Below are 24,953 nucleotides of genomic sequence, written 5' to 3'. Positions count from 1 at the left end.
TCACCAGTTATAAAATATGGTACTTTGAAATCTTAACTAAGCTTCTATGCTTGTTTACATTAAAAACGCTGATGTTGTCTGGCTACCTGCTAAGAAATAAAAGATGCATAAAATTCAAAGAACTTTGAGAAACTCATGCCCACTACCATCTACTGCGACAGTCAAGTTTAGTAAAGTTAGAGACTCCTACCTAAAGCCAATAAATGAGTATCCTTGAATAAACTTAAATATATTAATTGAATTCCACCATGAACATTTTTTCATATCCTACATATACATAAATTTATCCTACACAAATGGAAAGGTTAAAGGCATAGTAATTCTAGAACTATAATTGGATGAATATATATGATTAAAACCTACTGTGAAATTCATGCCATATAAAAAGATTCTTCATAATTTGTCTTTGAGAGCTGCGTGCCACCACATACAATTTTTTGAAATTGCATATTAATGTACCCTCAATCATTAAATCCCCTCTGAACTATTTTAATTAAAATAATTGACAATATTTAAACACTTATTAGTAAACACAGTTGAGTCCAAATAAGAAAGCTTTTCTATTCCTCAGAGTTAAGTCAATGATTTTGTTCAATATTTATCTCAAAATTATCATTAGCATATAGTTTTGATGATTTTAATACTTTAGAATCTCTAATCAATCTCTAATTGGGCTATTAATGGTACCATCAATAAGGTGTCTCCTATACATAATTCTGTATAAAGTCTCCCAGATGGCAAGTTAAATTATAGGAATATACCTAATAAATGGATGTTTTACTTAAGTGGCATTAAAATATGGAAAACATTTAGTTACCAATAATTCAGAGAGATAAAGATATCATGTTTTAATAGAAAGCAGTATATACACTTATTGAAATGTCCACCTGAAACAAATATACAAGCATTCTGGTTTCATTCCGAAAGTAGTGCCCAGATTTCAACTCTTGGTACCATGACCTAACAATGACCCAGAAAGTATAGCAGAGGGGTGGGCTGGAAGTTAAGGGTGGGCATGGTTTAGTCCAAGAGTTTTCGAATGAACGCTCTATGCTGGACTGTATTTTCAGCCCAGATCTGGGCCATTTACATGTATTCCTGGCAACCAAGTTGGGATCTTCTTACCTAGAGCAGAAGCCCGATGGATTTTTTTTTTAATACATTTTGGGAGGACAAAATTTTAAAATAATAATACTAAATTATTTTAACATTAAAATAATTAATGTTATTAATTATTATAGTAAACTAATAATATTAGGGGCTCCTTTAGTTGGAGGTTGAGAGGGAAAGGTCCTGCAACTATTCAACTATTCATCATCTTAGACATTATTTGTAAAACAGCACCTGATTAAGATCCCTTTGGGCTGTGGGGTCACTTATTTTGAATATGAATATTCTAAATGCTTTTAAAGGATCAGTTAGCCCATCAGTGGTATGCTGAGAGCCCAACACTGTATATATTCTGTAAGAAATGATAAAATATCCAAGCCACACCCTTTATCTACAAAATGTACTCATTATTTTTTTCATAGGCTAGTCATGATTATCAATTGCCAATCCAGAAAGCTGATGTACCTGCCCATTACAAACAGAGGAATTATAAATTTTTGTTTGTTTTTTGCTCTTTAGGGCCACACCCATGGCATATGGAGGTTCCCGGGCTAGGGGTCGAGTCAGAGCCGTAGCTGCCAGCCTCCACCACAGCCACAGCAACACTGGATCAGAGCTGCATCTTTGACCTACACCACAGCTCCTGGCAATGCCGGATCCTTAACCCACTGAGCAAGTCCAGGGATCGAACCCGCAACCTCATGGTTCCTAGTCAGGTTCGTTGACCACTGAGCCACGATGGGAACTCCGTGGAATTACAAATTTTAAGGTCAAAAACCCCTGAGGATTATCTAGCTCCTTGATTGATTTCCAATCTGCCTGGGGGTTTTCTTTTGTGACTTTTAAGTGCATTTCTTAAGAGTTTTCTAAAGAAGTGAAGGCATTATGACCACACAGTTGTGAAACGATGCAGCTGTGAAAAATGAAACATTTTAAACCACAGAATCTCCAGGTTTGTGAATCAGGAATTCAAATTATTTAAAATTCCTTGCATTTCAATGTGAAACAAAGTTTGGGAGCCACTGATCTGATCAAATTTTCTTGCCAATGGTTGAATTTTCTTCTACAGAATTCCTATTATCTAAAACAGACCTTTTGGAGGAAACAAAATGATCTAGATTTAAAAGGACAGTTGAGGTACGGAACAGCAAAAGGAAGAGAAATGCATCTTAGAAAACAAGCTTGAGGATGAGTGATGGAAATCTCACCCCTAATCTCTAGAAAGGCTTCCTGAGGGATCAAACCAGAATCCTCAGGAAAAGATAACAGAATGGAATATTGCTCTGTCTCTCACCACTGGAAGCAGGGACTCAATGGAGACTTCACATACTCCAACATCATTTCTTCTCCAATACAGAAATGCTTCCAGAAAACACAAAATCAGACTTAAGAGAGTGTTCTTCAACCTTCACTTAGTCCATTCCTCCTTTAGTTTATCACAAAAATTTGACACTACCTCTCCTTCATCCCACTCCTGACAGGCAGCACTGATTCAAAACCTCATTATCCTCCATAGCCAGAAAATCTTCCTAATAAACTTCCTATTCTAAAGTTCATAAAACTTTGAAAAAAATTCCAAACATAAAAATGTATTATAGATTGAATACACTTTTCAAAGGGCCTTCTGGATGCTCTAATGTGGCACCACTGGTTGGGGGCAGCAGGAGGAGTCTTCTCTCTTTATCCACCTCTCTGCTTATTCCCCAGCAAAGATCTTGAAAGAAGAGCCAGAGGTAATTCAGAGGGGCCTTAGGGAAGAATGGTGAGGCTAGTGGAATATGGGTGAACCTGAAATCTACTGTGCCTTAAAGAGGAAGCCCCAGGAAGACTGTCTAGGACAGTTCCAATGTTTTCTGTGTTCATTATTTTTGCCTTAAGTTGTAATTTTCCCCCACTTATATTCTGGGTATTTGATAATGTCAATTAAATTCCTGATATATAAGGAAGAAAAAGAAACTATGGATTTGCTCTTCTATAAAACTACCAACTCAGAAGAAAGTTTGTTCTATTAGTCAACGACTCCTTTCAACATGTTTATAATTGCTTCAGGTGCATTCCAAGGAAGTCTATTCAAGACTAATTTAGAAAAGACAGGCTACAGAAAACATTTATGCACAGTTTAAGAAGTTGAATGAAATGTACATGAGTGATGACAGTTAATTTGACTTTGTGTTGCATATACACAGTAAGCGAACAATTACATCTAAAACCCCAAAAGTCTTTTTCTCCCAATAAGCGCAGAGTTCTCTACATTTTCCTATTCCAACACTGTCTTGGAAAATAGACAGAGAGCAAGTAACACCCATTCTACAGAAATGGAAGTCAAGACCTAGTGAGGTTTAATTTTTTTCCTAATTTATAGCTGCTAGATGACAAAGTCAAGAGTAAACTTCATAACTCAGACAGGTCTGGTGTCCTAAGTTCATGTAGAATTAGAAAATATTACTAAATGAACCCATTCTACTAAATTGTTTTTAATTCTAAATTCTGATAAAATTATAATACAATAGTTTTATTATTATATAAAATTATACATGTAAATAATTGTATGTAAAAATATATACATAGTGCTTCAGGTAATGGAAATCTCTTGGAATCAGACATAAAACATTGACAATGCCTTGGAAGCCACACACTGTATTCTCTCAAAAAAGCTGATGGTACTTTTAAATTGACTTCCAATGCATTCTCCTTTAGATTAACCGGAAACTTTTCCTTGTTTAACCATTTGATCTGGCCATATGTTAAAAAGACATCCCTTTATTTCATTTCAGAATTTCATTTGAGAAGTATCTGTGACCAAGAATTTCTTAAAGGCTTCAATGTTCAAGGCCAAGAGTGAGTCCTTTGCTTCCATTTCAGTAACACAGAGAAAAGAGATCCATTTATTCGTAAAGTGTAAGCAGCAGACTGAGAAACCACCTGACTGCTCCTTGCAGACCAAGTCAAGCCCATCCCTTCACCTTCAATTGCTTTCTAGGAGTGACACAAAGAAGTACACACCCTATCATCTAAATATTAACGCTCTGAAAAAGCAAGGCTCTGTCAGAGCCAGTCCATTCCCTGGCCCAAAACTCACCCTCTTCACTTCAACCTAAACTCCTTTTCTTGTTCTGAGTCTTCGGCCAATGATGTATTTCCCCCCTCTTCTTCTCTTCCCTCTCACACAATTTTTTACAGGTCCCAGCCAGAGTTCATTTCTCCTATAAAGATGCAAGCCCACAATAATCTCCCTGAAACAACTATTATATATATTTCCCGTACTACTCAATTGGTACTTCAATATGTATATGTCTTTTCTCTTTAATTGGATTACAAACTCCTTGAGGTTTAGAATCTGAATCTTACAATTCTATTTGCCTGGCACATAAAATGTACTCAATTACTTTTTGTCGAATAAATAGATATGGGTAGATTTGGGCTCAGGGGGGAAAGAAGACCTTGGCAGGCATGGGAGAGGCAGATGAAGAGAGCTATAGAAGAAGGAGAGAAAGAAAAGTGATAATCTGTGGGATAATGGTCTATGAAAGAAAAAGTGGAAGAAACAAAGTAGGCAAATGTCTAAGAGAAGCTACCAGAGCCAGTGACTCTTCCTAAAATTGATGTGAAGTACAGAGTCAAAGGCTACCCTGAAAAAGTAGCATAATTCGTGGGAAAACCCTACTGGACTGGCAGTCAGGATATTCATGCTTTGGTCTAAAATCTGGCACTAACTACCTTTGACCAGAGCAAGCTATCTAACTGCCCTTGGCAATTCAGCTCTAAACTTATCACATCTCTAAAGCCCCCTTTGGCTCAGATATTATATGATTCTACAGTCTTCCTTCATCTTGAGAGAGTTTTCATTTCAATTCTTCTGGGCAAGCAGGGTCACAAAGGTATGGTAAACAACACAGAAGGTTTCATTGGTAAAAAAATAAAATAAAAATAAATAAACCAAATCCCTATGATACTGAAGCATTTAATATCTGCCTTCTTTATTTGATCACTTTAGCTGAGCAATATTCAGAGTGAGGCTTGGCTGGAGGCAGAAATGGGGACTAGAGGCAACACCTTCCAAATACTTGCTTTAGTTCTATGATAGGAAAGTACCTTGTTGATTTAAAAGGGTGTGAAAAGCATTGAAAGATCTTTTGATTGGGAGGAGATATGTCTGTGTAAGAACATCACTGACATCTTATTTAAAATCATCACATTGCTCAAAGATTTGGACTAATATAAGCAAAAAGATCAATTTACAATGCATTGAGACGTCTGGCAGAAAATCTAGAAAAGACTGTATCAAATGGCATTCGACTTCCCTTTTTTTCAGCCTCTCCTTCACATCAGTGCTAATCACTCAGCACTTCCTTAGGCACCTGGTATTCTCTTTTGTATCTGAGGATCTCTGTCACAGACAGAATCGATTGATTTAATAAACTCATCCTAACTTATACAGTCTAGGGACTATGTACTCTCCCTTCCAGAAAATGCTTGTCTTAAAACAAGGCCACAAGAGAGTGCAAATGCTAAACCAAAAAGAAAGACTGACAGAATTATTTGTATCGATAGGAAAAAATATCTGAAAGCCACAGTCTCCCCAGGCCCTTTCAGATCTTCACACACAGCTCCGCTGTCCAGTAAGCTGTCTCTATTAAAAGAATGCTAAGTTTTTATTAAAGAAATAAAGGATTCAAATCAGTTTTTAAGCAAATGCTATATTTGAATGCTGCAGCAAATGGAGAAACTCAAAGCCCAAATACAAAAAATAAAATGGAAAATGAAAAATCCTTCAGGAAGATTTTAAGGACCTTCTCTCTCACCTCCTACTCTGTTTTACTAGATTCATTTTATCTAATAAGCTAATTGACCCTTTGAAAATACAACAGAATAAAACATTTGACCCTAAAGGTGTGAGATAAAAGACAGATAAGCCTACTTGTTTAGGAATCAATGAGTGGGAATGTGGGGTGGGGAAGAGGGGGAAAACTGGTGACCTTTGAGCCTACTCTCACCAAGCTGAGTGCTTTGGGTTTGGTTAAATCAGAACTTTTTAAACATTTTTTTTCTTCAATTACATACAATCAAAATTGGAAGATGTTTAAAACTTGGGTTTCAGGTTGGTCTAGAATAATCAAAGGAATAGACAAGTTGGAGAAGACAATTTCACAAGGCAAGAAGCAGTTAGAAGTAATAATCTCATCAGAGATTAAGGCTTGACTTTGACCATGGGACTAGCACTACAAGTGTTTTCAATATAAAGCAAAGACTTGCTATTGTTTTCTGGGACACACTGCATATGTATGCACAAAGGCATGAAAATCTGAATGGAGACATTTCATTAACAAAAAACAAAGACAGGAGTTCCTGTTGTGGCTCAGCAGTTAAAGAATCTGACTAGTATCCATGAGGATACAGGTTTGATCCCTGGCCTTGCTCAGTGGGTTAAGGATCTGATGTTGCTATGGCTGTGGTGTAGACTGGCAGCTGTAGCTCCTATTCTATTCGACCCCTAGCCTGGGAACCTCCATATGCCACAAGTGCAGCCCTAAAAAGACAAAAAAGAAAAAGCAAAGACAGGATTTAAAAGATGGCATAAAACCTCAGTCAAATATTTTGACTCAATTGAAAGTGTAGACCAATTTTTAAATTTATCTTTGCAGCTTCTCTAGTATAAACATTGTTTACAAGAAAAAAATTACCAAAAACAAAACTTTTAAAGAAAAGTCAAATTTGTTCTTTTCAGTTACCGAAAAGAAAGGATTCATCACCAACACTTACCCTCAAAGTCCTGGATACTCTCAAAGAATTTTAAGGGCCTTTTGTTTTTGAAATAAGAGGCACATATAATTCCATTTATGAAGTCACCTCTTAAAAATATTTCCTTACTGAAATTGGTCCTAAACCTAGGTTCACAGTATACGGTGAAGGTCTAAAGAAAGCTTATTTAACCTACATTAAATCTTGATAATGCATTAATGAGTCTTTTAAAGGGATAATTTTAATTCCCCAATCTTCAACCATAAAGACTATATAGTGCTAATCTGCCTTGCCCTTTCGATTAAACTTGTTAAGGGCGTTCTATTTAGTCAGCACCCGGAATGGGCCATTAAAATTCTTGTTCGGCAAGAGTTGTGTTCAGTGCTCTGTTGTTTTAAATTCCATTAAATCCAAATGGTCTTTATCGCCCCATGACCACCGTGACTTCAATCAGCCAATTTAATTACCTTACAAAATTGTCAGCAGAAGCCACAAAGAAAAACAGGAAGCCTTATGATGTTATCAGATTGAAATCTTCCTCTTAGGTGTTTAATCTAGACCAGTCAATAATGATGATGTATACCTACTTCCTTCCCTTTCGGGCTCTTGTGACCTTACCTTTCGTGCTAAGATTTAGGGTTTAAGATTCATCTGAAGCATTTCTAGTAACTTGATAACTGGAGTACAAAGTGAAAGCCCACAGAAGATAAAGCTTCTCCACCCAAATACTAAACTATCAAAAATCCCATTTTAATAATTCAGGCCATCCTACCAAAGAAAGCCTAGGCTGTCCTGAAAACCCCAGGTATAATGGATGCAGTAGATTAATGATTTAAGTCTAGTACAGTTGAAAGAGTGAATTACTTTCTGCGTGGATGTTTAAAAATAGACATCAACATGGAAGGAATTCCATTCCCAAGGAATAAGTGTAAGTGGAGCTACAATAACACAGTAAAATCCTAAGAACAGAAGGAGAAAATGAATTCCTCTCACTTGCATTTCTATCACCAAAGAGCAAAGCATTTTCTTTATCAGATATGTTGATAATTAAAAAAAAATCAAAGATTGTCATCATTATCATATGCAACACTTTATTTGATGGTGAACAGACTTGAAAAGGCTCTGATAATCAATGATACATCCTGTGTTTGGTCTATGTTATGTTCCTCCTTTGTGTGGGAGCAATTCACATTAACTTTCCTGTGCTGAGTAAATGTTGAAACAGTGTCATCTGAGAATTCAGGGAATGAACACACTGCAATGATCACTTGAATTAAACTAAAAAGCAAAAGGTGTCTGTCTGAAGAAATGACTACTGACAAATAAATCCTGGTTCACTTCTTAAGGACAAACCTCACAAAGCCGTAAAACGTGTTGAGTTCCATGTGTCTGTGTGGAGAAGGGGTGCTATTTCTAGAGGACGAAAAGATCATTTTTCAAAGTCATTTTCTGAAATGACTGTGCCTCTGTTGATGGATCACATCAGAGTTATTCCTTTGAAGCTTTAACAATAAGTGAGAACTTATGTGAAGAACAGATTTTTTTTTTTTTTGGGGGGGGGTGGCCCTTGTGTTGGCAATTCTTGGAAAGATTTCCCTCCCCTGCTTTCCAGAGCTCAGCTAAGCAGGTGTTCGGGCTTTATCTGTTGCAGTCTGTTGCAGACAGTAGCCGCTATTTCTCCCCCATCCCCGCCTCCCTGGGAGCCAGTTTTCTAGCTTCCAGATGTAAGGCCACTCCTCCCTCCCGCCCACCTCACCTCCCAAAGGAAGAAAAATCTCTTTCAAAGAACTTGTAGAGAGTGGCAGCTTCTAAGCCCAGCCAATTCACTAGCATTCCTCGATGTTGTAGTACATCTGCTACTGATTATTGCATCTGGGAGCACATGGGCTATTCCGCAAATAGAGGGAATTTCCATAGGAACCCTTTCCGTTCCTTCTCTCTGAGTTTTATATCTGAACTGTCCTTGAGCTGGTGGCCTTCACCTTTGACATGTGTGCAAGAAGGTGGCTATGTGTGGTGCCAAGGACGTCTGAGTGCCTCTGGGAGACCTCGCCTGCGAAGCCATCTAAGAAAGCTATTCTACTGGCACGCCTAGGAGAAAAGCTAGGTGGAAACATCTGAAGGGAAAAAGTGGCCCACAAGCTCAACTCCTCTTTTAAGACGAGCTTGGAGAAGCCGCCCACGAGTTTGGAGAAAGTTTGGGTTCAAGTCTTCTCTGCTCCTGGCAGTTCTTAATGCCATTTCGCATAAGCAATCTGGAACACCTGACCTTGAAGCTCGATTGTAAACAGGTGGTGGCCTGCGAAGTGATTTCTTAAAGAAAATGCCAAAGCCCTCCCCAACTCCGAGCCAAGGGATTGCTAGTCCTGCGTGGCGCCCGGTCCAGTGCTGGCGTCCCACTCCTCCCCACACGTTTCCAAGAGCAGAGGTCGAGGGAACCCGGAAGAGAAGGGTGGCTAAAGTAACAAAAGAAATGTTGCAGTACCTCCGAGCCACTGTCGTGCTGGGAGACCGTGGCATTGTGGCCCACGCCCCCGCGGACGGAAGGATGCCGCCTTCGCCCTCTCCAGCAGCTAGCCTAGTCCGGTCGCAGCTGCGGGGGAACAAAGGTGCCTCATTTACACAGCGCGGCCGGCGGCTGCGGGGCGGGAGCGCGGGCCCGCGGGGGCGGCGCAAGCTCCAAACTGGGAAACGCCGGCCAGGGTCGTTGGACTCGACTTGGGGCGGGGGACCTGACTCTCAACCGTCCAGGATCTACCGTGTTCCCGGACAGCGCGTCTGCTGGGCGGTCGCTCTGAAGAAGCCGAGCCTGGCCGCGCCACGATTGGAGGCGGGGGAAACAACCACGACCCATCACCCACGGCGAGGAGCCGACTCTTAGCTGACCCTCAGGTCGTGTCCCCGCCCCTTAAAGCTTCGGGAAGGCGCCCTGGGGTCGGCGCTGTGGAGACTTTCACGGGAGGTGTTTGCTAAGCGGCCTCGCCCAGGCAGGCCCCCAAGGCCAAGCAGGGTGGGAGGGACGCCTGGACACAGGCACTCTGGGCGCGACTGCAGGAAGTTTTTCTGGGGACCAGATAGGAGTCATTGTCTCAAAGTGTGTCACTTGCTTCGCAGGAGCGCACTTGGCCGTGTGTGTGCGCGCGCGGGTGCGTGCCCTGCGCGCGCTTGAGAGAGAGAAATTGACGAGAGATTGAGCACCCGGAAGATGGATGGGGATGGCTAGGGGCTTGGCAAGGGTCAGCACCCTAAGCTGCTCCTCCATCCGCAGCCGTTGGTAGGAGGATGCACCGTCAAGTCTGAGTCCTAGTGGGAGTGGGGAAAGGGCAGCAAAGAGCCCAGGAAAGTGGTTTTCCACCACCTACGGGAAGGGGGGCTGGTGCGGCCACGGCACGGGGCTCCGCGGTTGCCATAGCGCCGCAGCGGAGGCTCCCCGGCGGCTGGCCTTGCCAGCCAGCCACGCCATAGTTGGTGGGGGAAGGGGGCTAAATGCCACTTCCTCAGCAGAGCGACGGGTCTCACCCACACTCCAGAGGCAGCTGCTCCAACCCCTTTCCTTTCAAGGCACAGGCCAGGGATGAGGATCTGGTTCGCTTTTTCAGCAGAAGTTGGACATAACCTTTCTCAAGAGGGCTCATACTTCGTGCAACCAACCTCCACTCCTCTGATGAAAACATGTTTTCCCCAGAAGAAAATAAAATTCCCGCCCTTGCATCAAAATATTCCCAACAGAGGAGTGTTCCAGTGATTACAATGTACACAATCCTGCCCCACAACTCAGGTCCAAAGTCGCGGAAAATGGATCTCCACGTGAAAGATGTTTCAAGTTGATGGAGTAAATAACAGGTTATCTAGAACTGGGCTGTTGATTTAAGGTATCAAGGCACAGATGGGAAGGTGTTTTCCTACTCCCCTATTTCTTAGGGACATTCTTTGTAAGCAATGGTCTAGGAAAATGTATTTTTGTGTGTGTGTCAGCTCTTTTGGAAAGCTGCTACACACTCTGCTACGGTCGCCAAGATTTTTAATATGAAGATATGAAATGATCAGCGAATGTAACAATCTAATGATTCAGCAAATATTATGCTGCAAGTCCAGAGCAGCAATAATTAAATCTTTAGAGTATTAGTGGTATTCTGGCTCCTAGGCTTTTTTTTTTTTTCCCATACAGTCCTCAAACACTGATTCACAAACACACTTTAGAAGATACCTCCAGTATTCCAAATAAGTAGGTTGTATTACTCAAAATATTCTGCAAAACTACCAAACTGTATCACTTACCATGCTTGAAGCAGAACAGCTGAACACAAACATTTCCAGTGATAAAGGAACCTGTTTAATCTCATCCTAAGAAACAAGCATTTCTGTGGATGCTTGTTGCCAAGAGCAACGTGCTTAAGTACCATCTAAAGGCATGAAGAAAGCAGGAAAACTATTACAGGAGGAATCCAGTTATAACTCATTGTTTTTTTTTTTTTTTTGTCATTACCAGTCTTCTGGACTCCCGGTGTCTATGTGTGGGTGGGGGAGGAAAGGTTGGACTCCCTTTTTAGTATAGGAAAGCATTGCTACCCTGGTACCACAAAGCCTGAGACAGATGACAAATTTTATCATTATAGAAAAAAACATGGGAAAAGAGAGGAGATGGTGTTGACCTAATAGGAAGTGCAGGCAATCACCCTCCGATTTAAATTTGCCTGAGTTACTTAATGTCTCTCCTATTATCTCAAAGACACATACTCAGGATTATAGGGTTTCCTGCACTCTTTGGGCTAAATCCACTAGACTGTCAAAGGAGTCACCCATAGTGGGAGCGTTTACCCTGCTGGCTTTCTCCTCTCTAGCTCTTATCTACTTAAGGGAACTTTCTCTGACTAGTTCTCCTTCTGAAACATCATTGGCCATTGAGAGCAGCTGAACCATTGCCCATGCTTCATTTCCTCCAAGCAAATCTTATGACCAGCGTTTCCACCCAAAGTCTCACATTTAGATTTTCCTTTGAGCTCTAAGGAAATCTGATTTCTTGGGCAAACAATAAAGTCCTTTAATACATAAGTGTGCATATACATATATAAACAAGTGAAATAAAGACACAGTCTTAAACTCCCAAACACAGATACCCTCTGCCCCAACTACCACTGTTCATCGTTTATTAGTCCAGGACGCCCAGTAAGAAAGCTGTGAGAAGAGGACTCACAAGTTAAAAACCCTTCCTTAGAATGCCTTCACTTCAGCTAAGCAGCAGCTTAACCTTGTTAAGTAGAGCCTTCAACCTTACAATATTTTTAAAAGCTCTAAGCCCCCTCAGAGACACCAGGGATTGGAAAAGCGGTGAAATTAACCGAAAAAGCTCTCTGATAACAAAAGAAATCAAAAGGCTCTGCTCCTTTCACTTGCGGACCTGTCCAGGTCCCAGGCAGAAGCGAACAGAGGCCAACTTGCTAAAGAGTTACCAGATATTAACTCATCAGCGGGGCGATCTGAGAGGCATGTAGCCCTGGCGCGCTCGGTCGCGTGGAAGGAGCAGCCGGCCAAGCACCGAAGGATCTCGGGGAGACAGGCAGGCGCAGCAGCGGCGACTGTACCCCAGCGTCACTACCGTCTCTGTGACCCCGGGGAGGTAATGCCGCGACCACTACCGCACTGGCACTCCCTTCATCCTCCCGCGGCTAATTTTTTTTTTTTTAAATAAAAGGTGTGTGTGTGGGGGGGGGGAATGAAATGGAAAGCACAGGTGGGGTCCTTTAAAATCCCGGAAGGCGATGGAGCAGCGAACAGGTCGAAATGCACTGAGCCCACCCGCCCGGAGAGCGAACACGCCTGTTTACATCCGGCTGCCTCTGAGCCGGATACCAGGCGAAGAAGAGGGATAGGGAATCTTACCAAATCTTAATACATGCGTGGTTCCTTGAGAATATCCAATCCACAGTAAGCAGAGCAGGAGTTTAATGGTGCGCTTGAAGACTGGATTACTTAGAATCGGGGAAATAATCTTCATGGTGTTTCTGTGTACACACGCGCGACACCCACTTCCCCGATCTAGCGTTAGGCTCCCGGTACGGGTCGGAATGAGGATGTGTCGAGTGGTGGCCGCAGACGCGATCACGGCATGGTCACAGAGAGAGGAAGGAGTCTCCGCTTCCCAAACCCATTAGCAATCGCTGCATGTTCTTCACTCACTGCGCCAAGGAGCAACCTTCCACTGCAAGGGATGGTGGGACATCCATGTTAGTCGGGGAGCCTCCGGGATAAATTCAGCACGCACACCCAGAATGTCCGGCCGCGCGAGCCTGGGGAAGCAAAGGAGGAGGAAAATCAATAGGAAATCCAGCCTTGGAAATGGCCAAGGCGTCGGTAGCGAGCCACAGTCCCAGCACAAAAGGCGCTTTGCTCGCAAAGGTTTTGCCAGGCCCTATTCTACTGCACTGCTGCACAGCTTCTGACGTGAAGCCAAGATTAAGTGAGAAAAATTGAGATAGCTGCTTGCCTCTTAAGGCTCTCTGCCAGTGAGCTTCCCAATATCTATTATGCAACCGATTTGATCGCCCACCTTGAGTTGCAAGGAAATCGGATTTATGTGGGAAAAAAAGTGTTTTTATTTTCACCAAGAGACTTTACTAAGATAGTGACTGACGTATGCAAGTGGACTCCCTACATCAACAGATGAATTTTAATAAATGACAAGCTAAGTCAAAGTCTCTTTGCTTAGGAGTTGTAAAAAAAGGACGTGGTCTCTAAGACCAAATGATTTATTGCAAATGTAGTTTGTTTTTAGGCTAAAAGAGGGTCTTTTAACACTTTGAAATTTTTGCCCAGGAATTAATACAGATTAAAGTGTAACCAGAGACATAAAGTCTTTAAAAACTTTAGTGGGACATTCCTTGACTACTACCCAGAAATAAGATTTCTGCAAGTAGCATTTTAGAGAGAAAAATGTTGAATTAAAATAAAGGAATCATATTTTCTCACCCATTTTTAAGCTTATCTAAAATACTTGTGCATATATTAAAAGACAATAATGTTTGAATTGGTGCAGCAAACTCCAAAGACTTCAATAATTTATGCCCATATTTCTTCTCATTTTGGTTTTCTGAATATCTTTTTCTTGAAAAGGTGAAATATGGGATCATAGCCTGAGCAACACTGAGTGTCACAGTTTTGTCTAAAAATACCTTATTATTTTCTAGTGTTCTGCTCAGAATATTCAGAGTCCACAGACAGTGATGGTTTTGGCTTCCACAAATACCAATTTATTCAAGAAAAAAAGTACAGAAATATATATTTGTTTAACATAGAATATATTTTATTATTGAACTAGGTAATATGCTGTCCTACATGCGTATAGGTAAAAATATCCAATCCTAATATTTTACATTAGTAAGTAAAACCAAGATGGATAGTGATAACTATATTACTATATTTTTAAGTGAACAGGAAAAACAAAAGGCAAATTGCTGGACCTGTATCTTAAAATTAATCATTTTTTCATAATCAACTAACACAGCAGAGGTTAAACCTGATGAAAAAACTGTAAGATCATATCATATTTGATGAATATCTAAGTTTTAAAGGAGTGATATGGGTACTATTTCTTCCAGATAGCAAGAAAACAGTGTAATATATTTAGTCCATCACGGTGATTTTTTAGAATCTATTTTTTTCTTAAAATATTATAAAATGCTGATTTGAAAATAAACCTACATTTTGTAAAAGCATTAAGTAGACAATGATTTTTTTAAGATGGAGGCATAACTGCAGTGTCAAAAATAAGCATCACGAATGGCTAGTTCTGCAGTGTAGCAGGCAATTCAATCAAATAATTTGACTATTTGAGCACTTTAAAAGGAACACCTTGTGGTAAAACCAAGGGTATCTAGCGACTCCTTCAGTCCATATTTAAAATATCTCTTGTAAAATATGTACAGCTCAACATGTTCTGTCTTGTATTTGCTGTCTCATTTGTTCCATCCTATTTGTTCTTTTTCTTTTTGATCTTAGCAGAGATAATAATGACTGCCAGAGCAAAAATATATAGTCTTATCTTTTTCATCTGTCAATGTAATAGATATCCACTATCTGAAAATAGCATGTTCTGTTTTGACTAATCAAAATACTGCAGTTTTGCAGTGTAGTTGGCATTTAACAGAACTTCAGAAAACAAAATGTACTATAACTCCTTGTTCATGTATTCTGTTAACATGATGACATTTGACATTACAGTTGTAAGTTTTATACTTAGAACTAGCATTCTAAACTAACTAGTTTTTTGTGAGATAATTTACTGGGTGTCTAGTTGAAAACTGAAAGATCAAGCTTCCAGATTCATGAAGTTCTTACACAGTAAATTAAACAGTAAAAAAGCCTATCACAAAATTTTCTTACTATTAATTGGTCCCCAAAGAACCAATTTTGCACATATGCTAAATTATGTTCATTTACATCCATCAACTAATCCAAAAGTCTTCAACACCACAGACAGCAACCGCACCTGTCCAATTGAACTTCTGCAAGACAGGAGACAACCTTTCTTCAGTACCGCGGACAGCGCTCCAGAAATAGATTTATTCTGGGGCAGAGCATTGAAAGTTGTACATTGAATGAGTAATGTGCCATTTGAAGTGTCAATGTGCATATTTCTACCATTACAGATTCTGGGAGTTTGAATTATTATATTGTTCACATTGTCAAGAGGACTATTTTGTCAACTGTGTTGTGTGTGTATTTCAGTGTGACTTAACTGGGATTGCTTAGTATAACCAGGATGTGCTCTTAGGCATCCCTTTCCAGGGCATACTACTACAAAAGCCACTTACATTAACTGTGAGTTCCCTCATGAGCACTAAACTACTTGATTCTAAGTACAAAATTTCCTGAAAGACCATAAAGAATTCAAAATAGTGAATAATGCTGTCAATGTTCAGTGGCTAAAGACATTTCTAAAAGGTACAATTAGTTATTGCTTTAGAATTCTCCACCTCCAGATTTCCATCTGTTACAAGGTTGATCAAATTAATTCTCATTCTTCCTCATTAAACCCCACTCACTCCCAGGGCACAAACAACAACAAAACCCCTAAAATCATCTCGCAATAGTAGAACAGAATGATTTGGTGGTGTGGAAGATGCTTTACATAATAAGGCAATACTGAAGTTATTACAATTTCTCCACAATACTTATAGCATATATCATGGTTCTAGAGCTATATGAAGGATTGATACAGTTTTTATATACTATTCAGTGATCAGATTTAACTCTTTGTAAATTAGTAATTTGCTCCTTTCTCAAAGAGGAAAAAAAAAACACGAAATATTATTTGGTGTCAAGCGATCATATATGTTTAGTAATAGTGAGATTTACACACCTTATTCCATAGTTTCATTTCCTTTATTTTCTCTCTTTTTTTTTCATTTTAACCATATGGTAACCTTTATTTCTAGGGGCCAAAGCTCTGTAGTTTCCAAGGTCAAAGCAGAGATGACAAACTGCAAACACACACACATATGCACACACACAGAAGAGCTGTGTCTAAAAGTAAGCCTCAAAAAAATTTAAAAACCACACAGAAGGCTGACATGAAGAGATATCAAGCTTATGATAAATTAGCAAAGAACAAAATACATTTCATGTTCATGCAGAACTTGTTCCAACAACAACAACAAAAAGCCATTAGCTTCATCTTTCACTCTATTTTTATATTTACTGACACTAATGACCTCTTATTCTTGGGCACTATTACTTGAGAAGCAATTTTAGTCTTCCATTTTCCCAGTGAAAATGAATCTTATTCTAGTTAGCTGCCACCTGCTGGGGCATGTACAAATGTGTATTAATCCTTATAGCACAATGTTTAAAAATGCCTATACCTTTTGCAAGAAACAGCAAATACATTTCCCAGGACAACTAGAATTTCAAAGGTATTTCAAAGGCTCTTCCAAGACATATCTATATTTAAGTTTTTCACATGGAATTCTTTCTAAGAATTCCACCTGACTTGTCATGGAAGTCCTGCTGTTATGTGACATTTAAGAAAGCTCATCTTATAGTAACACCTGACCTATTCTTCCATGTATGTGGCCTGTTGTATTGCAGCTAAGCTAAAATAAACAGCCTGTTCATCCATGGCATTAGAGGTGCCAGAGAATAATGTCAAAGCTGATATCAGTTAAAACCACACTGTTGCATATTTGCAATTCACCCTTCCTAACTATGAATGTTATGCTGCTATGCAATCCCTTGTGATTCTGAACACATATCAGCTGTTCCACCAACACTCTGCTGCATTGATGATTAATGACATTTAGAGTTTTAATTAATTTTTAGATGTGAAAAGTAGTGTATCTTAATTAAGAAATTGAACTGGAATAGATTTACATGACCTGCAACTTTTTTTTTTCAGAGCTGTGCAATCTTCAATAGATTTGAAATAGAAAACAAACAGAAAAGAAAGACTTCTAGCATCACTTATTTCTCTAACACTTTCATTCTGTGTGTTTTGTTTTGTTTGTATAATTAATAAGTTACTAGGGCTATTGGAAGCTGCCTTGGTGGTTACAGAAGTGTTTTTATAGAAAGTTACAAGTGTAATGAACTTAGACAAATCAAGACTGAAATATCAGTATCTATCTTCCAGCAACTAACCTACACACTAGTTAAGATTCAAATGAATCAATCACCTCTTGTTAAATTAAAATAATCATAATCCATAAGGTAATTTCTGATGACATAATACTTACAGTATGAAGATGAAGAAATAATAGAAGGTAATCTGGGTGTTATCAAAAGGAGAGCATAGTAAGTTTTCTAACATTCCCTAGTCCCTAAATTGTAAATGATTTTCTAAGAAGCCTTAGCTAGGTCCCCTTGTCTAGTAAAGAAATCCTTAAAGCTAAAAAATGTCAGAGGATGAGAATTATTAAAAGTTCTTGACGTTTATGATCCACCATGGTGACACTACTTCCCTCATCTTAATGGGACGCCCTCCGAGTTTTTTCAGAAGCTCTCAATACTGGCACCCGTTAGAATGAATGTCTGTACTTCCTCAGCACAGAACTAAGGAGCAGGGTTAATGGACGATTAGGAGGATGGAAGGAAGGCTGGGGAGTTTGTCAGACCCGCAGGCAGATACACAGCTTCTTGCCATCTGTCTCTCTTCGCCTCGCGTGAGTCCCAGTAGCTGAGGCCACTTCCTGACACGTCCACTTATTAAATGGTTTTTGTGGAGAACGCGAGCGCCTGCAGCCAACCGAGCCAGTCGCATCCTTGACGGGAATTTGCTGAGGCGAGCGGGACAAAGCCACTCACAGCGAATCGGCCAGCGGGTGCCCCGAGCGCACCCGGCTCCGCCGCGCCGCTGGTTGTCTTCTTACTCTCCTGGAGGCAAATGCCCACCCCGGGTCCCTCCTGTCCCCGTGGGAACAGACACCTAAAGAGGCAGCCCGGACCGGAGCCCACCCGAGGGGAGTCCTTACCTTTCGCTGGGGGTTAGGTGGGCGGGGAGGGGGAGGGGTGGTCCTCGGGGAGGAGCGGCCGGAGGAGGTCCGGCGGGAAGTCCCCGGCTCCGGGACAGAGCAGCGCAGCCGCAGGCACGGAGCGCGAGTGACGGCGGCAGCGGAGGAGACAGAGACCGTGGAGCTGCAGCGGCGGCGGCGGCGGCGGAGACAGACACGCCTCCTGGCGGGGGTTCCTCGCCTCTTGCTTTAAAGGAGCCGCACTCTTTTCCCTACGGTCCCTGCACGCTCCGGGCCGCCGCAGCCGCCAGGGCGCAGCGCTCGGCCCCAGACCGGAGGAGCGACAGTGCGAAAATTCCGGGCGCTCACACAGACGTGGAAGTTATGAACTCCCCGGCCTGGATTTAGTCCCTAGCATACACCTCTGCTTAGGGATGGGGAGACAGCAACGTAATGCTCAGTTAGGGAGTGATACAAATCGTCAAGGGCTTTGCCTGGCCCTGGGTGGTGACAATATGTATAAGGAGCCCGAGCACGTTTGGTTCTGGGTGGTGGCTTTTATGCCTCTCTGAAACCATAGCAACGGAAACTTCTCTGCTGCCAGGGTTTGGGGAGCAGCTGGTAGTCTCCAAAGTGGCCCTCTTAGTCCAACTGCTGCCATTTCCCTTTGAGGTCTGCGGGGTAAGGTCTTGACCTGCGTCTCACCCTGACTGACCTCCACCTCAAATGCATCCCACCAACGCGCTTCTGCCTTGCTGCCTGTACTCCCCCACCTTAGACTCCGGGAATCTTGGCGCCCCTCTCCCTGCCTCCGTTCCTAAAAGCAAAACAGGCACATTCTCAAGTGTCTGGAGGCAGGGAGGTCGGCGGACTGTCTCTGTGCCTGTCTGGCGCCTTAAAGGCAGACGACTCCTTCACCCCCAGGTCCCTGAATTCCCAACCCAAACAAATCGCAGAAAGCAGTTGGTTTTGAGATCTGGTAGGTGTCGGGCAGACTCTAAGGTTGAAGAAAGCATCCTGGGGAATATTCCAGGCCTGGTGTCCGCCAAACTCTCTACATGACTTCTTAAATAGGCCCTAGTTGAGGAGGGGCGCCTAAATTCCCGAGGCTCCCGGCAGCCTGGTTTTCAGGGAGGGGCCCCCGGCGGCGAGCTCAGCAGGCTCCCCCGGCTTCTCAGTAGAAAAGATTAGCTTCTGCAAACAATCCCTGATTTCCGCTCCTCTGGGTCGGAAAAGTCAACATCTATTCAATACCGTTGCTATTTTATCCTCGGCCCTACAATATTAACTAGAGCAGAGACTAAGCAAGTTGCCCCCAGAGGAAGTTGGAGAGCAGCGATTCGCTAGGAGATTTAAGCCAAGCTGAGCGGGAACAGGCCTGGCGGTGCGGGGCCGGCAGTCAGTTTTCAAAGTGCGGAGGGAAGAAGGGGCCAGGTGAGATCCTGGTGGTTCTGCTGAGTCCCCGAGCTGCTCCCATCCCCGCGGGCACTCCAGCCTTTAATTCCGAAGGCCCAAATGTAGAGAGATTCTGCGTCCCCAGGGACCAGCTGTGTGTACTGGAGACAAGTGTGTGTCCTTTTGCTGCTCCCTTCTCTGCAGCCCTTGTAGAGTGAGGCCTTGGCGGTGGGTCAGCGTCTGGCTCAGCTCAACCCTGAAACACGCAGAAACTCAGTCCTGACACACCCTACTCAGCACTCAAGCAAAACCCCGTCTACCATCTCGGTCACCACTCCTGGCTCTCCGTGCTCCCTATATACCTATTGTGCCTGCCCGGTTTTAAAGAGGTTAAAGAGAGATAAGTTAGTGGCAATGGAGAGCCCCTTAGTCGTTTAAAGATCCCTGCGTTGGTGGAAGGGAGGCTGCTGTAATTAAGTCAACGGAGGCCTTGTTGTATGGAGTAAATAAATAGTCAATGACTCCATTGTGCCTTGTGGAGCGGGCAGCACAGACGCGTGACCGGCTCTGGGCGCCTGGGTTCCAGCTGCTGTGACCTGCAGCCTAATGGGCCCTCGAGGCACAGCCGAGTTTGGGCCAGGCCCGAAAGAATACTCCATTCAATCCCATTCCCCCACAGGAGTGATGAAGACAACTTGTCTACCCGCCAAAGACACTCTCCTTGTCATCTTACAATCCGCCTTCCCACTCCCAGGGAGGGAGGAGCAAAACGCTGGACACAGAGTAGATTCCAGTGCAAATCCCTGGGTGAAGGCATCCAGTTTTGCTTGTTGTGACTCTGAGCATGTAGAATAGGGAGTGTGTCTCATTTGACTTTGTGATCAACATAGGGTTTGGCATGCAGTAAGTGCTGAATGACAGAATGAAGGGATCACTGGGATCATCCTTCCACCTACCACCCTGTTGTCCCCAAGACCACATTATATCTGGGGAAGGAGAGGCTTGGAACAACTTCCTCTCAGTGCTGCTGTGTTGGAGAAAAGTGAAATAAAATTTATGCATGTTGTGACAAATTCATTTCCTAAATAATAAAAGGTTACCTGGATTCTAGTGAGAAAAGCAGACTACCAAGGGAGAATTAGCCTATATACATCCATTCAAACCTTCACAATAAAATTCTCCAACACTGTAAGATCTTTTCCATAATTAATTTCAGGTTTATGAAGTTACACCTTAAGGAATCAGACACCAAGCCTCTGTGAAGGAAGCAGCGAACTTTTTTCTTTTCCATTTCTGGTCATCCTTAAGACCTAATCTCCCATCCCTGTGAAGGTCACTGGGTCCCTAAGCTAAAGTCTTATGCAGGAACCACTTCTCCATTTTCCCTCTCAAAGTACTCTTAGAATATTAGCATGTCTAGGATTCTGACTCCTAAGGACCCAGCAGGGACCAGTGTGAATTTCCAAGCTTTCACCCAGGTTTTATTTGTTTGTTTTCTTTGTTTGGGTCTGGTTTGTTTGAATTAAATGCATTCATTCAACTGGAAGATACTATTTTGGATCATCTAGTCCAATGCCTTCATTTCACAAGCAATAGAAATCAAAGTGAGAAAAGAGGATTGACTTGCTCAGGATGTGGCAGAACTGAGACTGCCTTCTAGCTGTGCTGAGCAACATCAGCCTGTCTCCTGTCATCTGCTTTCAAAACTTAGAATCATATGACGTAAGCACTAAAAGTAACTTCAAAGACTTCGACTCCATTTTAGGGCCACAGACCTCTCTACATGGAAAAAAAAAATGCACACATGTGCACACAGCCTTGAAATTCCGCATACTTCAATAGGAGAAGCACATAGCACCTACAGCCCACTGTAGGCTGATGAGGAGTCCCTCAACCCCAGGCTAAGGGCCACCAACCTTGTCCAACAACATCAGTTCCCATTCCCTCATGTCTTTTTAGCTGTAATTGGACAAAAATTACACTAAGGTGTTAATTAGATATAATCCATTGGATTTTTCTCTCAGAATAGTATTTTCCCTTGAGAAATGGGATCAATTATTCATTTCTGAAATCTCTCAATATATTTATTGAGTACATACTATCTGTAAGTCACTGCTCTAGTGCTAGCAAAACAGCAGTGAAGAAACTAAAATCTACCCTCACTGAGCTTTCAGTTTCATGGCAGGAAGATAGATAATAAACAAATATAAAAGCAAATATGTAATATGTCAGGTAGCAGGGCGTATTACAGAGAAAAATAAAGCAGAAAAGGGTATGTTGGGAAGAGGGGTTAAGGAACGATGTCATTTTATACAGGGTAGCCAAGGAACGTCTCTCTCACTAGTTGACACTGGAGTAGAAATTTGAAGGCAGTAAGGGAGAGATCCATGTGCATATTTGGAGGAAGAGGTTTTCAGGCTGAGGAAACAGCAAAGTGTAAAGGTCCTGTGGTTGGAAAAAATGTAAAGCCCCTAAGAAAGAGCAAAGAAGCCAATTCCCAGAGAAGAAATAAGAGATTAGTAGAAAATCTGGTCAAAGAGTAGCAAAGGATCCTATCTTGGGAATTTTGGATTTTCCGCTGAATGCAACACAGAAGCCATGAAAGGGCTTAGACCAGAGGTGAGGTACGACCTGACACAAACATGAAAGGACAATTCTGGCTGCTCTCTTAAGCAGACTAATCTTAATTAAGAACAGGGTGGAAGCAAGGCAACCAGTTAGGAGGCCACTGAAATAATCCAGTTATCAGTGGACTGTGGACAAGAACAGGATAGTAGCATAGGGGTGGTAAGAAGTGGTCAGATTCTAGATATATTTTTAAGTAAAGCTGAGAGAATTTTTTTTTTTTTGTCTTTTTGCTATTTCTTTGGGCTGCTCCCGCGGCATATGGAGGTTCCCAGGCTAGGGGTCGAATCGGAGCTGTAGCTACCAGCCTACGCCAGAGCCACAGCAACACGGGATCCGAGCCATGTCTGCAACCTACACCACAGCTCACGGCAACGCCGGACCTTAACCCACTGAACCAGGCCAGGGATCAAACCCGCAACCTCATGGTTCCTAGTCAGATTCGTTAACCACTGCGCCACGACAGGAACTCCAGGCTGAGAGAATTTAATGATGGAACAAATGCGGAATGACTCCAAGATTTTTGGCCTGTGTAACTAGGAAATAGAAGTGTTATTTATTAAGATGAAGAAGATTATAGGAGGAGCAGGTTTGGACAATATTGGATGAATAATGAGTGAGAATTTGAACTTCAGAGGCTTCTAACATACCTAAAACATCCAGGTAGAGATGCCAAATAGACAGTTGTATACAATAGGTTGTGGAGCTAAGAGGAGAAGTATACATTTGTGAGTCATCAGCTCATTGAGTTATGAGACAAATGAGAAAATCAAGGGGATAAATGCAGACAGAGAAGTGAGGAATTTTCAAAATCAAGCACTGAGACATTCCAAAGTGTAAACATTGAGGAGAGAAGAAGGGAACAACAAAGAAGATAGAAAAATAGCAGCCATTTCAATAGGAGAAGAACCAAATATTTTCAAGAAGCCTAGTGAACAAAGTGTTTCCCCAAATGAGTGTGTTTTCAGCTGTGCAAATGCTGCTGATAGGTCAGATGAGTGAGCACTGAGAATTGGCTATTTGATTAAATAATGAGGCCATTGGTGACTTTGATGAGGATAGTTTTGGAGTGGTGATAGGGATTAAAGCATATCTAAAGTAAGTTCAAGGGAGACTGGAAGAGGAATTAAAGATGGAGAATTAAACTTTTTTTCATGGAATTTTGCTCTTAAGTGGAGAAAAGAAGTAGCAGTGGGATACATTGACATTGATGATGAGAGAGATGGATGAATGTCCTTAACTAGTCAAGAGGGAGTTCCCATTGTGGCACAGTGGAAATGAATCTGACTAGGAACCATGAGGTTGCAGGTTCGATCCCTGGCATCCCTCAGTGGGTTAAGGATCTAGGATTGCTGTGAGCTGTGGTGTAGATCGCAGGCGTGGCTCAGATCTGGTGTTGCTGTGGCTCTGGTGTGGACCAGCAGCTACAGCTCCAATTAGACTCTAGCCTGGGAACTTCCATATGCCATGGGTGCAGCCCTAAAAAGACAAAAAGACAAAACAAAAACAAACTGGGAGTTCCCGTCATGGCACAGTGGTTAATGAATCCGACTAGGAACCAGGAGGTTGCGGGTTCGATCTCTGGCCGTGAGCTGTGGTGTAGGTTGCAGACACGGCTCGGATCTCACGTTGCTGTGGCTGTGGTGTAGGCCGGTGGTTACAGCTCCGATTTGACCCCTAGCCTGGGAACCTCCATATGCGAAGGGAGCGGCTCAAGAAAAGGGAAAAAGACAAAAAAAAAAAAACTAGTCAAGGGAAGATGGGATCTGCTACACAAGCAGTAGGATTAGCCTTCAATAGAAGGGTAAATTAATCAAAGTAATAGGAGGGGAGGCATAATACATAATACAGGCATAAACCAGTTGGTAAGTGTGTTGCTGAGAACCTATGCTTCTTACATGAGTTCCAAAGCCCCTTGCTGGTAGACACCTTCCTTGTCATTCTCTGATTCCCTCCATCTTAATTCCCATGGAGATGCCTGCTTGCTTAGTCCCACTTAATAGATTAAGTACTGTATTTTTCATAAAGAGAAGGGAAAAGTACAGATAAAATAGGAACTGGAAGAAGATGTAAGATCCTCTTGTTATTCTTTGCATTTTCATCATGAAATAAGAATAAAAAACATAAGAAGAGGTTCTTGAATGGGGAGGATATATTAGATGTTTATGGAGAATAGAGAACATGTAAAATTTTGTTTAGGAGAAAGGAAAAGTGAAAAGATAATGAAATATAGTTGGATATTTGGCCAACACTAAGGGCCACTTGAAGTTAAGAGTTAAGCATCTAATCAATAGGCATAGTTGTGTACTACACATTCATCATATTCTGTGCATAAATGAAGGTCTGGAGTAGGTGAAAAGTTACATTTAAGCAGGGTTTAGGTTTTGCCAAGCAAGTGTGATGAGGAAATTGGGGACAATAGAGACAAATGTAGGTGCAAAGTCATGCTTATATTAATGGATTTTGGAATCCAAACTGGTTAACGAGAAAAGTAAGGACACAAGAAGCAACAAGGGATGGGAAAAGCTGATAGAATCAGCAGGGTCACCCTTTGGTGAAAGTTTGACATAGTTGGAGTAGGAGAGAAAGTGTGTGAATTGGAAAGATAGGAGGTAATGGCTTGAGAATTGTTAGTGACAA

The 24,953-nt window shown here is 41.9% G+C and overlaps 1 protein-coding gene across 1 annotated transcript in view; it reads right to left on the bottom strand.

The window, feature by feature from the left end:
* Positions 1-18,424, bottom strand: part of GRIK2 (glutamate ionotropic receptor kainate type subunit 2) — a 626,277-nt gene extending 607,853 nt beyond the window's left edge. Inside the window, exons 1-2 of the mRNA XM_047761628.1 lie at positions 18,315-18,424; positions 12,730-13,136 (exon numbers count right to left, since the gene is read on the bottom strand). Of these exons, the coding sequence (XP_047617584.1) occupies positions 12,730-12,844 (115 nt within the window). The 5' untranslated portion in view covers positions 12,845-13,136; positions 18,315-18,424. The remainder of the gene's footprint in view (positions 1-12,729; positions 13,137-18,314) is intronic.
* Between the last annotated feature and the right edge of the window lie 6,529 nt (positions 18,425-24,953).

The sequence above is a fragment of the Phacochoerus africanus genome, chromosome 2 (assembly GCF_016906955.1).
Source record: "Phacochoerus africanus isolate WHEZ1 chromosome 2, ROS_Pafr_v1, whole genome shotgun sequence".
In the NCBI taxonomy this organism is placed as follows: domain Eukaryota; kingdom Metazoa; phylum Chordata; class Mammalia; order Artiodactyla; family Suidae; genus Phacochoerus; species Phacochoerus africanus.
This window is presented reverse-complemented; position numbering and strand designations above follow the sequence as displayed.